Genomic DNA, 13735 nt, shown 5'->3' on the forward strand with positions numbered 1-13735 from the left:
TTCACTCAATTCTAGACATTTTGCATGCAGCAGTTTTTCTTATTCTGTTTTAAAGCTCATTTCCTGCAATTCTACACATAATTCCATGTCTTATGTGTGTTTACATGATACCAAGGATTGTTGCCCATCCGTTTTGACCCCGTTATGGGTCCGGATCCGGTCCGCCAGTTGAGTATGGGTGCCCTACACTATTCAATGCTTATTTTCTCACATAAACTGAAATTGACAAACAGTGTCAAGCAGGGGTGGGCAACCCTTTTGTTGATCCCCAGACCAGTAGGGGTCTCAACTTACTGTGCAATTTCAAAATGTGGTTGTCCATTAGCGGTCACTCAATTGGCCCATGTCAGCCAACATTTCTTGGGATTGGTAAATTACTCTATTGGCCAGCTATCTAAACTTGTAGTTAGCGTTGTCGAATTACTGACAAGGCTGGGGCCCATTGATCATCAGTTATTATATTAAAAACTGCAAACATTTCCATCCACCCGATGGCAAAATGTGCAGAATTGCATGAAATGAGTTATAAAACTGACCCACGGTATGCAGACCCACGAGCCACTGCGGCCCCCCATGATGAGTTCCGTTTTTTTGTGGGCCCCACCCCCATCAAAGCTGCCAATCCCTGGTGTGGAGTTATCCACCTTCCAATGTTTTGAAATTCAGGCGTTTATTTTGAAGGTTTCCTCATTACCATAGGAAAGTGACGTCATCGTCAGTACTGCGAGCAGAATAGTAGTGGGGGAGTGCGAACCGAGGGTAGTGAGGTAGGAGAGAGGATGGTAAATTAAAAACGCGATCATCGATGAATTAAGGTAAATCTATGTTATTTTTTTTAGTTCCTCGCATGTTTTGTGATGCAACTTGGTGTGTGTAGTCGTGTTCAAGGAGTTTGCACTCCGTTGTTTGAAGAAATACCAGAAACACCTAACATTTGGCTCGTAGCATATGCCCAGAGGGGTCTCCCAGTGTGTAGCCTAATGTCAGAGCTAGTATTACCAGCTTGGCAACCACCTCTATACCTGCACTCCTTTTAACCCGTGGATTGCTGGCTTTGGTTTGTTTTTCACAGCTTTGGAATAAGGTAAATAACTTTATGATATAATAAACTTATAATAAACAAAAATATGAACTGAAATCTGATGCAGGGCAGACGTAGCAATGTAGGTTAATTGAATAAAAGGCATTGGTGGATCCCTTCCTTCGCCCTACCCCTTCAGCGCGTAGACCATTATCTCTTTTGTGGTAGACGTGTATCGCCCATTTAATGTTTTTTTCGCTCTTATTTCTTTCTCTCAACTGTGTCATTGAATCAGATATTTTAAATCATGGGATAGAAACACTGGTTTTGAATCGCGTGTGTGATAATGGTTACTGCACTGAATTTAAATATTTCTCCAATATGTGAGGAACGTCAGGCTTTTGCAACATTATAAACAGTAGCAATGATTTGACGTTTTACTGCGTAGGTTAGACCAAAATTCATCAGAATTTCCACAAAATAGTGTAAATAGCTGAAATAAAAATACGGTTATGGGGATTTTGTTATTCATTTGTTTATTGTGGTTTTTCACATTCATTTTCTGATATCCGCCACAATCTCTTAGAATATTTCCTACTGTTTAATTTCAATTCGTCCAAATGATTTGATTCCTGAATAATATATCATAAAGCATCATGGTTGTTTACAACACTAAATAGGCCTAAGGTTATTTTACTTCAATGTTTATTTTTTGCCATTTCAGTCTGTAAACAAACAATGTCTGGGAGTATGTTTAAAACAGTGGTGTTAAATACATTTTATGCTTGGTCTTTGAGTTTGTGGTTACATTTCCTCAGCCACATCCCTCAGTTTTATACCAAGTGGTAGGGCTGCTGTTTGTCTGAAACACAAACTCAGGATTGTGGCTGTAAAAACCTACTATCCTTTTTTTGGTTTAACCGAATGAACACAAACTTGGATGAAACAAAGTTCCCTTCCCATAATATCTGGAAAATCGATGTATACAAAGATTCTTACACCTAATTATGTTAGGAGTTCGCATGTGTTTAGTAATAATTATGTTAGCTAGTTAGGAGGGAACATGCGCAATGGGCTAACCTTGGGGTGGCCTTTCCGGAACACTGTGTGAACCTGGCTCAGTAAGAGTCACAATGGGGACATCGTTTTGAGCCAGGTTAATAACTCGGCGGCTAACAGGGTTCTCTCTAATCTGTGACCTGATCTGCTCAGGCCAACTCTACTCAGTGTTGGCACTCTGGTAGGAAGGTTATTGGTAAACTCCACTTTGTATGTAAAGGACAAAAAGCGAGTTATTGGCTGGTGCAAGTGGGGGTAGGCTGAGGACAGAGTAAGTTTCACACATCCCCCATGTGCTGTACTTCCTGTGGCAGTCTCGTTTCAGGTATCGGTGATTAATGCAATCAAGCCCCCTCCCTTCTCACTCACCAGGTGGCCCGAAGGTGCAGCGGAACATAACATTAACATGACATGAACCACTATGAACCTGAACACCAGTTTCTGGTTATAATAAACTCTGTCAACATTAACACAGAGGCAGTTTGGCGATCAGAGGCTGGTCATATTTAGAAAATGTCTACAATGTATGCTCACAATGTGTTGCTCACTTCAAATACCTCTCTCTGCCTCTATTGTGTGTGTGTGTGTGTGTGTGTGTGTGTGTGTGTGTGTGTGGTTGCTGTGTTTCAGCCCAGCAATTAAACGTTGACCCTGCTGCTATCTTAGACCAGGTCTCTCTTGCAAAATAGATTTTATCTCAATGATGAGACTAACCTCAGGTTAGGTTGAATCGATTGGGTGGGTACTGATTAGGATTAGACCCCTGGTAGTTTTCCGGGACAAGAGTGGCTGACTTCAGGTCTAAACAAATCTCCAGTAGAAAACAGTTTGAGTTAACTAGCATTAAGGAGTGTATAAAGTGGCCCGGCTCAGATTATCAATATTCTACAGGTTTCACCAGAGGGCCAAGCTGCTTTTGCTATAACATGCCTAAAACCCAGCGAAATTACCAGATCATGTGATTTACTGCCAGTGATCTCTGCCAGGAAGTCAAGATGAAACTCTGGACAAACGAACAGGACACAGGCTCACACAACACAGGAAATAACAGAAAACAGGTTAGAACACACAGGCTAGGATAGAATACAGGCCAAACCAGAACACAGGCTAGAACAGTTACAGAACAATGTAGGTTAACTTAACCTACATTGAAACGTAGTAGTCTTCTTAAACAGGCATGCCAATCAGAAGCTTGCAGGGCAAACTCATTGATGCTGTAGGTCATGCGCCCTCTCCAAACCAGACCACCTGGTTATATGGCCTGTTCTCTTTCCTCCAGACTGTGGTTACAGCCTGTTTATATAAGTCTATGGTTCTCTCATCTGACGTGATGAGGTTGTTTTTGAGCAGGCAGGGGAGGAGGGGGGCAGAAGGGGCCTGTAGGTCCATAAAAGGACCCTCAGCATCTTATCACCATCGGTGTGTTGTGCAGTCGTTAGATAGACAGATTACCCAAACGTCTCTTTTTTTCCCAGTGTGTATTTTAGGGGGGGGGGGGGGGGGCGTGGGTTGTGTGATACTGCATCAATGTATGGCAAGACAGATGGGATGTGTTGTTATCAGTAGTACTATTTCTAACTTTGTACCTTCCTGGTTTAAAAGCGCAAATTACCCCAGGGTGCTGCCACTTGTACAGATGTAGGGCAACATATTGGTGGAGATGGCGGATCAGAACTGAAGAGTAGTTTGGTCTTAAGTTGTGCCGAAGCTCAGTACCTTCATTAGAACTACTGTATATTGGTCCAATCCAAAAGAAATGAAGGGTGGGTGTCATTTCAATCATAGAAATAGAATTCATAGAATGGACCTATCCCTTCAGATCACTTCAATTTAGTTGGTATAGGTAGTGTCCCCTGCCAAGGCAGTATGCTCTGAAACTTTTTGTGTGGGTTTGTGTCCAATACACATCCTTTTTATTTTATTTTTTCGAAAAACCATCTCCTACTGGTGCTAGTATCAAATAACGCATATGTGACGAAGTGGATGACTATAATAATGCATCCAAAACGTACATTTTATGTGTACACGTCTATTTAATAAACATGATTATTAGCATTTTTTTGTCCACAAGGTGGGAAAAAGATGTTGCTCCTCATTAAATGTATTCTTAATCTTCATTTTCAAGGTGTTGCCTGCACTTCCCTTCGCAACACACTAACAACACACTGGCAGCTTCATTAAATAGTACCCGCAAAACACCAGTCTCAACGTCAACAGTGAAGAGGCGACTCCGGGATGCTGGCCTTCTAGGCGGAGTTGTAAATAAAAAGCCATATCTCAGACTGGCCAATAAAAATAAAAGATCAAGATGGGCAAAATAACACAGACACTGGACAGAGGAACTCTGCCTAGAAGGCCAACATCCCGGAGTCGCCTCTTCACTGTTGACGTTGAGACTGGTATTTTGCGGGTACTATTTAATGAAGCTGCCAGTTGAGGACTTGAGGCGTCTGTTTCTCAAACTAGACACTCTAATGTACTTGTCCTCTTGCTCAGTTGTTCACCGGGGCCTCCCACTCCTCTTTCTCTTCTGGTTAGCGCCAGTTTGCGCTGTTCTGTGAAGGGAGTAGTACACAGCGTTGTACGAGATCTTCAATTTCTTGGCAATTTCTCACATGGAATAGCCATCATTTCTCAGATCAAGAATAGACTGATGAGTTTCAGAAGAAAGTTCTTTGTTTCTGCACATTTTGAGCCTGTAATCGAACCCACGAATGCTGATGTGCCAGATACTCAACTAGTCTAAAGAAGGCCAGTTTTATTGCTTCCTTAATCAGCACAAAAGTTTTCAGCTGTGCTAACAAATGCAAAAGGGTTTTCTAATGATCAATTAGCCTTTTGAAATGATAAACTGGGTTAGTTAACACAACGTGCCATTGGAACACATGAGTGATGGTTGCTGATAATGGGCCTCTGTACGCCTATGTAGATTTTCCATAAAAAAATCTGCCGTTTCCAGCTGCAATAGTCGTTTACAACATTAACACTGTCTACACTGTATTTCTGTTTCAATTTTATGTTATCTTAATGGGCAAAAAAATGTGCTTTTCTAAGTGACCCCAAACTTTTGAACAGTAGTGTATGTAGGTGTACATATGTGTGTATATATTATATATATGTTAATATATGTATGTGTGTGTATGTATGTCCATCCTAAAAATGTATTATTAAGGCTTTGATTTCTGGCCAAACTGATGGAAAAAGGGTCTTAGAAAACATCTAGCAGAAAAATATTTAGAAGGTATTACCAGTACATCAAAAAACAATAATGTTGACGTCAAGACCCCTGCCAACTAATATTAATATTTTGTTTTCCAGAAATGATTTTCCTTCTGTAAGTTTAAGAAATATTGCCTAGTGTCTTGTCATTCTGTTACCAAAAACCCACATCTTTATGATATTTTATCCTGTATGAGGGAGGAAGGTTCACAGAAGTGAAGGCAGATTCATCAGTTAGTTAGTGTTTTTACTGATCATTTGGTTTGTGATTCGTTAAAAGGCCAGTGCAGTTATTTCCTGTTTAAAAAAAAAAAAGATATTTCCACACTATGAGGTCAAAATAGCACTCTGAAATTGTGAAAAGAACAATGCCTTTGAAATGCTTGGAATTTCAGTCTGTTCCGGTGGGATGGAACTTTTGGCCCACATCATGGTGTGTAGGTGCGCTGGTGTGTATGTATGTATGTATGTATGTATGTATGTATGTATATGTGTATGGCTGCATGCTTTGATAATGAACAGACGGATAGATCTCATTCCTCAGAATCTAATGCTGCCTGAGGAGCTACAACGCACCAGGGTGGGGTTTATTCGTTTATTTTTACCAGGTTTCTGATATTTGTTGGTATTCTAGGGTTCGTTAGTGGGTTGGTGGTTAGTTTATCATGTTGGCAATTTGAAGGCTTATCTTTCTCCGCTTGCTAGTATGTTGTTTGGGCTTATGTGAAGAAACCACTGTGGGGGTTGCAGAGAGGCGTTATGTATGTGGGCGATCCTGGGCATTGCAAGAATTCCAGGAACACATTTGGGCCTGCAGGACTTTAAATTAGTCTAGGAATATCAGTGGTTGGATTCTTTGAGTTCTCAGAACGGAGTAACTGACCTCTCCCTATTTCCTCTTCCCTCCCATGTGTGTTAACCAAAGTGTGTGTGAGATGGAGCAGCAGAACCATTTCAAGCAGCTGTTGCTGCAGCTCAACCAGCAGCGAGCCAAAGGGTACCTGTGTGATGTCATCATCGTGGTGGAGAATGCGCTGTTCCGCGCCCATAAGAACGTCCTGGCGGCCAGCAGCGTCTACTTCAAGTCGCTGGTCCCCCACGATAACCTGATCAACCTGGACACGGAGATGGTCAGCCCCTCCGTCTTCAGACAGGTGGGTCACCTGACAGGCAGCATCTCACTGACCGTAGGCACATATACACAGATATATTTGCGTTGGACTCTGTCATTCATCAATTTAGATTCCACATCATTCGTTGAAAGCTCAGCTGTTGTATCTGTATTCTGATATGCTGTGAAACAAATTGCTCATTGGGACAATATAAATATTTCCCTCGCTACCCCCCCCCCCCCCTCTCCTCTAGGTATTGGACTTCATCTATACAGGTCGTCTGTCCAGTTCTGACTCCGTTAGTGAACACAGTGTCTCGTCCCTCCTGACCGCCGCCTCCTACCTCCAGCTGACCGAACTAGCTGCTCTCTGTCGCAGGAAGCTCAAACACAACGGACAGACCCCCTCCAGCTCCGACAAGTTGACCACCTCCACCTCCCCAACCCCCAATGGACACACCCCTGGCCCCCTCCGCCTCTCCTCCACCCCCCTCAGAGCAACCCCCAACCACCAGCACCATAACAACCACTCAGGGTCCAGGAAGGGCAACCTGAGGAACCAGAGATGGGGCCAGGAGGGGAGGCTGAGAGAGGATCTCTCTGAGGAGGAGGTGTTTATTTCGGGCTCGCGGTGTGCTTCCCTCAGCCCCTCTGGAGGAATTAGGGTTAATGGGCTGGCTCTAGGACTGGACCTGTCCAAGAGGAGTCCATCAGGAAGCACCGCCACAGAGGAAGTGTCCCCCAGCAGTCTCCCCCAAAGCTCCTCCCCCCACTCCTCATCTGTTTCTCCCACTCCTCCCACCACGGCAGAGCCTAGGGAGAACCAGAGGCAGCCTCCAAATACCTCCACAGACCTCTTGCCTAGGGCCCCTTGCAAGAGACCTCGACCCCACAGAGAGGCCACCAACCTGGGCGAGACGGGCAAGGCACTGTCCAAGGGCCTAGTGAAGAAACCAGGGGCACCAGGGCACGAGAAGCTGGTCAGAGGGGATAGAGTGACCCCAGAGCTGGAGGATGGAGAGGTGAATGGAGAGGAGAATGGCCAGGACCAGAGTGAAGAGAGTGGGCACAGTGGGAGTGAGGGAGGAGGAGGGAAGAGAAATGGGAACACCAACTATATCTACCGTCAGCCCCAGCCAGGGTTTGAGCCAGGTGTAGGGGACAATCTGTACGTCTGCATCCCCTGTGGGAAAGGCTTCCCCAGCTCCGAGCAGCTTAACGCCCACGTCGACACACACACCCAGGATGAAATCTACCTCGAAGAAGAGGAGGAGGAAGAAGAGGAGGGTGGTGGATATCAGAAGGACGAAGACCCGGACGCAGACCCGAACGTCTATGCATCACGGGGGTTGGAGCCTGGCGCTGATGAACCTCGGCATCGCTGCACCGTCTGCAGTAAGAGTTGCAAGGACGCGGTGTCGCTACGGGAACACGAGAAGAGCCATTGGCTGAACCGGCCGTTCCCCTGTAACATCTGTGGCAAGTTGTTCACCCAGCGAGGCACCATGACCCGCCACATGAGGAGCCACCTGGGCCTCAAGCCCTTCGCCTGCGAGGAGTGCGGCATGCGCTTCACACGCCAGTACCGCCTCGCCGAGCACATGCGGGTCCACTCGGGGGAGAAGCCCTACGAGTGCCAGCTGTGTGGCGGAAAGTTCACCCAGCAACGCAACCTCCTCAGCCATCTAAAGATGCACACCTCGCCCCCATAGAGGACACTTCACCATGGTTACTGCAGCTGGACCACAGCTATCTGGACTCTATTAGGCTGTCTGCCTCATCTTCAAATAACTATCTGGTGTTACTGTTACCCATAGTACCTCCTCACCCTTGTAAACACACCTGGGTTCTACCTCAACTTTAGAAACTCACCTTGAAATGAATGACCCCACCTTTATAACCACTCCTCCTGAGTAACTCTGCTCCTTTATCTCAACCTCATAACAACCATCACCCATACCTCAACCTCATAACAACCATCACCCATACCTCAACCTCATAACAACCATCACCCATACCTCAACCTCATAACAACCATCACCCATACCTCAACCTCATAACAACCATCACCCATACCTCAACCTCATAACAACCATCACCCATACCTCATAACAACCATCACCCATACCTCATAACAACCATCACCCATACCTCATAACAACCATCACCCATACCTCATAACAACCATCACCCATACCTCATAACAACCATCACCCATACCTCATAACAACCATCACCCATACCTCATAACAACCATCACCCATACCTCATAACAACCATCACCCATACCTCATAACAACCATCACCCATACCTCATAACAACCATCACCCATACCTCATAACAACCATCACCCATACCTCAACCTTCTTAACAACCATCACCCATACCTCAACCTTCTTAACAACTGTTCCTCTGACTTGCCTCAACCCCATCTTACTAATACCAGCCATTACTTCACCCTCGGAACCCCATCTTACTAATACCAACCATTACGTCACCCTCGGAACCCCATCTTACTAATACCAGCCATTACGTCACCCTCGGAACCCCATCTTACTAATACCAGCCATTACTTCACCCTCGGAACCCCATCTTACTAATACCAACCATTACTTCACCCTCGGAACCCCATCTTACTAATACCAACCATTACGTCACCCTCGGAACCCCATCTTACTAATACCAGCCATTACTTCACCCTCGGAACCCCATCTTACTAATACCAGCCATTACGTCACCCTCGGAACCCCATCTTACTAATACCAGCCATTACTTCACCCTCGGAAACCCATCTTACTAATACTAGCCATTACTTCACCCTCAGAACCCCATCATAAAATCCACATAGAGCCAGCCAGCCAGTCAGATGTACTGGCCATCTCAGGGTCAACACACCACACCTCGCCATCTGCCAAAGACTCCTTCCTTCCTATCCCAGGTGGCTCAAACGTGTTTTGATGATAGCTTTTAGCATCCAACCAAACTAGTCCTCCCAGGGTGTCAGTTCTGTGCCTCCAGGCTGCTGTAGCTGTCTCTCGCTGGTCAATGTGTGACCTCAATGCCTCTACTACCTCATTATAAGACACATACTGGACCCCAGGCATGACTAGCTAACAGTCAGTAGTAATACTACGTTCTCCAGCTAGATGGAACAGGTTAGTCAGCCTATCCTCTGTGTATATAATAATACATGTTCAACTCCACATATACAGCCTGTTTGAAACTTGCCGTTATTAGAAAATGATCAGGGGTATTCTTAATGCAATGATGTTTACTTTACTGTTGGTTTATAGGTCAGAGTTTGTATTTTATGTGAAGTCTTGAAAAAGCCAAACTTGGGGGGTTAAATGTTTTGAGAACTTATTGCTACGCTTTTGTGAATGTTTAAACTGGGTATTTGTACTTTGGGCCTGGGAGGGGTGGGGATATTTTCTTTGAGGCATCATACTCTGATGGTACTGTTGTGTTTTGTCGGTAGCGTTTTTTTCTTTAAAGTGTTGGTCTACTGAGACAGGTGGCCAGTATCCCTGTATTAAGTTTGCTTTTTGTTTTCAACAAGTTCCTCCTATCTCTTAAAGAGATTCTCCGGTACTTTTGTATACTTTTTAGCAAGTCGTTCTGAAAGTCATGCTCACGAGCCAAAAGTGGTCCGTGAAAAATGCTTACTACGTCACTGTATGTGCAGATATGTTCACCACGCCATTGCTCTCTTGCTCTGCTGTGTGTGCATCTTGCTAGCTGTCACTCAAATGGCGAGGGGCTGAAGCTCATTGGCTAGAACTCGAATTGCAAGCGGGCTGGCCCACATGGGAGAAAATGTAGAGAAAATAGCACAGTTTCCAGAAAAACAGTCGCTTTCAAACTAGGGATTCCGTGGCAAATTGAGGTAAAATAGTAATTCTGCTCATAGATTATGCATGTATGAACTACACATTGACACATCCAGCCCAAAGCTGGAGGTTTAAAAAAACACTTAGCCAAAGTTCCAGAGCATGTCTTTAATGCTGTGAGAAGAGCATAGCTTTCTGGACAGTGTATTACTAGTGTATGACAGAGCTGAAACGGAGACGAGATTGTATATTGAAATCCAAAGAGAATGAATACAAAAACAAACTTAACAACCAAAGTCTTTCAATGTCAAAGTGAAGTTGAACCCATGTTATTATGTCTACGGTATAGTCCACTCCTAGTTCCACACAAACAGCCATGTGGTTGGAATTATCAATGTTGATTGGACCAACCTCATTTTATGGTCTTACATTATCTTTACTCTGTCCTCAGGAGGACTACATACATGTCATTTCAGACCAAAAATCTAAGACTGTTGTATTACTCTGTTTTGGACTAGTATTTAAATCCTCTTTCCCCCATGTTTATTGCTCAATTGTTGAAAAAAAAGTCATTTTTACACCAGAAACATGTACATTACTCCTTAACTCAGGAACCATTGCTGTCAGGGTCTGGCATCTATACAGTCCATATCAACACTCTCTCTGGTTGTTTTGGTCGAGGCATTTAGAATGTAATATGTCGACAACTCAAATGAAAGAGAGCGGTGAGAAACATGTTTGAGCTGTGACGGGGATACTTCTGACTCATATCTTCAGGGAGTGTTCGTTGTGTTGTCAAACTGTGCACTGTCAAATGTCTGTGCTGAAAGCATAACTCATAGTTATAACACTAGCTTCCTACACAAGAGATTTTTTACAGGGAGAGGGTGGTGATTATCTTTCAAATAACTGCGCGATGAATGATCGAGGTGTTCAAATATAAATATACGATTTTAGTTCTTGAATGTTATATCGGCATGCATTTGGTCAACAAACCCTTTGTCCAGATAGATTGTTCTGTTTATCTGTTGCTCTCCCTCTGTTTAGTAAGTTGTTGCAGAAACTTACAGTGTTGATGTCTATTGATTATTCATGGATGGATTTATTAGTTGGATCCTGTTTTAAACCTCTTTATGATAACTCAGTGGATGATAGTCATGGGCTTTGCTACTTTGTTACTGCTCATCCAGAAAAAACCATGTTAAATAACTGCATCATCAACGTCTCTGCTGCTGAACGCGAGCGGATTGACTAGCAAGGAAACGAGCGGTGTTGCGCTAGCTTCGTTCATTCAGTGTGTGTCGCAGCGTGGATTAAAACAGACATGGCAAAGCAAGCTGTTCGGCTAATACTTCAGTTTTTTTGTACTTTTAAAGATTTAGGACTGTTAATTCATCAGTTCTCAATCTGTCCTAGGCTGCTAATGATGTGATTAATAGCCTCCTAGTCACTTCACCAATGACGACAAGGCATATTGAATGAATGGTAGACCTAAACTGAGAAGGAAGGTTGATTAATTAAGTCAAGGATGGAGATCTGAAACAAGCTCATATAGGGGCGGCAGGAAGCCTAGTGGTTTGAGCGTTGGGCCAGTAACCGAAAGGTTGCTGGGTCGAATCCCCGAGCTGACAAGGTAAAAATCAGTCGTTCTGCCCCTGAACAAGACAGTTAACCCACTGTTCATTGTAAATAAGAAGTTGTTCTTAACCGACTTGCCTAGTTAAATAAAATAAAAATATATAGGCCTTGTTCAGGTGTTCCATGATTATTCCATTTAGAGTAGACTAGGTCTACTACATTGCATCTAGTAATTGAACTAGGCCTATTCAGAATTTGTCGCCCCCCCCCCCCAAAAAAAAACTAAGAAGCTAACTTACATTTTCACTATACTATCCATATAAATACAGCTAATAGAATAATCATTACCCATAAATTTAACCTATTAGAAATGTTACAAAGTAATTGAGAACCACTCAAAATTCAGTCAGGATCAACTACTGCGTTGGCTACATTGTATTGATATCATTTAATTCAGAAAATTGCAGTTTTTCAAAAAAGCTAAATGCTCCAACTTTCAGACCGTAGGCCTACATTAACACCTTTTTGTCAGAAAATCCTAGGGAGAATCCTGATTTGTAAATTGAACTTCTTAGCCAAAACCAAGCACCCATGAGTCTATAGCCTACCATTCGTACTGAGGCAGTCTTCTGCCAACGTCATTATCAGGCAAAAAAAAGGTACATTTGTCTCGGACCTGAGCACGGTGTCGCACACGCGCCATCATGGGGTCCAGGGGCGTCGCTGTCACGCTGAAGTGTAACTCATAAAGATTCTTCAAGGTTGGCAGGTCTGGGCTAAGTTAACCCCAAACAACTTGACGACTACGCTGTGAGAGTGCCATCGTATGATATCTTTGGTGAAATGTCCCTTTTAAAACATGTATTAGCCATGAACCACATCAAGCTCCCAGCCCAAGACACTGGAGACGGGGGGAATTGAATGTACTGCTCCTGAGGCGTTTGATGTGTTTTATACCACTTTTATCCCAAAGCAAGAAGAATACAAAGATGACATGTTTTTACTGTGCTGCATTTTCCTGTGTTTTTTTTTGTTTTTTTTTTGTTGAGAATGTAATCTGTGTTTATTGTCATGTCATCTGTTTTATATGCTAGTTTAACCATTGGAATGGGACCCCCAACTCATGGTAGACATTATGTATTGTATCCTACAGAAAGCATCGTTTTTTCCCAAAGCAACTTCTGTTGAAGGCTGGTATTATTACTATTACAGAGATACTTCTTGTTTAATCTCTCTCAGAAAACCAAAGGTGTCTATGGCAGCTTTAATATGTACGTAGTAGTTACACATGCCACTACAAATCCAAACCAAGCCACTAATGAATCCACCCAAAAGCAATGTAATTCCTAAGACTACTGGGCTAAAACCATGTCCCAGCTGCATCTATGTATTCATTTACTTATGTCTGTTTTTGTAGAACAAGTTTCTCTGTTCTACAAAATATTTGTTCAATTATATTTTCTGTCTTAATTGAACATGCTTGCAGACAACTCCAAAGTTCAGAATCCACTGGTCAACCTACAGTCTTAATGTACAGATATGTGAATGTAATCTAATAACAATATTTTAATTAAACTTGATGAGAAAGAACTGAATGATTCTTTAGTTTTTTTGTGTGGTGTGTCGGGGGGGATTTTTCTTTGGTCACTGGGGGTGAGGAGAGGGGGTTATTTCCAGTTGGGCATGGTTGAAGAGTCGTGTGTGGGGAGGGGCATGGGGCAACGTCTACCATCTGTAGGACGGTCTATTGTGCCCAAGTCAAATAGGCTTTCCTTCAACAGACTGACTCCTTCTGTCTCTCTCTCTGCACCCCCCCCTAGTTCAGTTATCACAACGGTGAGGATTAGAGTTGGAGAATTGGTCTGAAGGTAGAAGTACACTCCAAAGCTTCATTAGACATTTTCAGTGGGAAGCAC

General features: G+C 43.5%; 1 protein-coding gene across 1 annotated transcript; it reads left to right on the forward strand.

Annotated features, from left to right (window-relative positions):
- Window positions 1–721: 721 nt before the first annotated feature.
- Window positions 722–13409, forward strand: LOC129818724 (hypermethylated in cancer 2 protein-like). The gene is made up of 3 exons (XM_055874894.1): window positions 722–815; window positions 6225–6453; window positions 6665–13409. Exons 2-3 carry the CDS (start codon window positions 6235–6237, stop codon window positions 8120–8122), a joined length of 1677 nt encoding a protein of 558 aa, XP_055730869.1. The 5' UTR covers window positions 722–815; window positions 6225–6234; the 3' UTR covers window positions 8123–13409.
- Window positions 13410–13735: the final 326 nt, after the last annotated feature.

Source organism: Salvelinus fontinalis, chromosome 21 (genome assembly GCF_029448725.1).
Source record: "Salvelinus fontinalis isolate EN_2023a chromosome 21, ASM2944872v1, whole genome shotgun sequence".
Lineage (NCBI taxonomy): Eukaryota > Metazoa > Chordata > Actinopteri > Salmoniformes > Salmonidae > Salvelinus > Salvelinus fontinalis.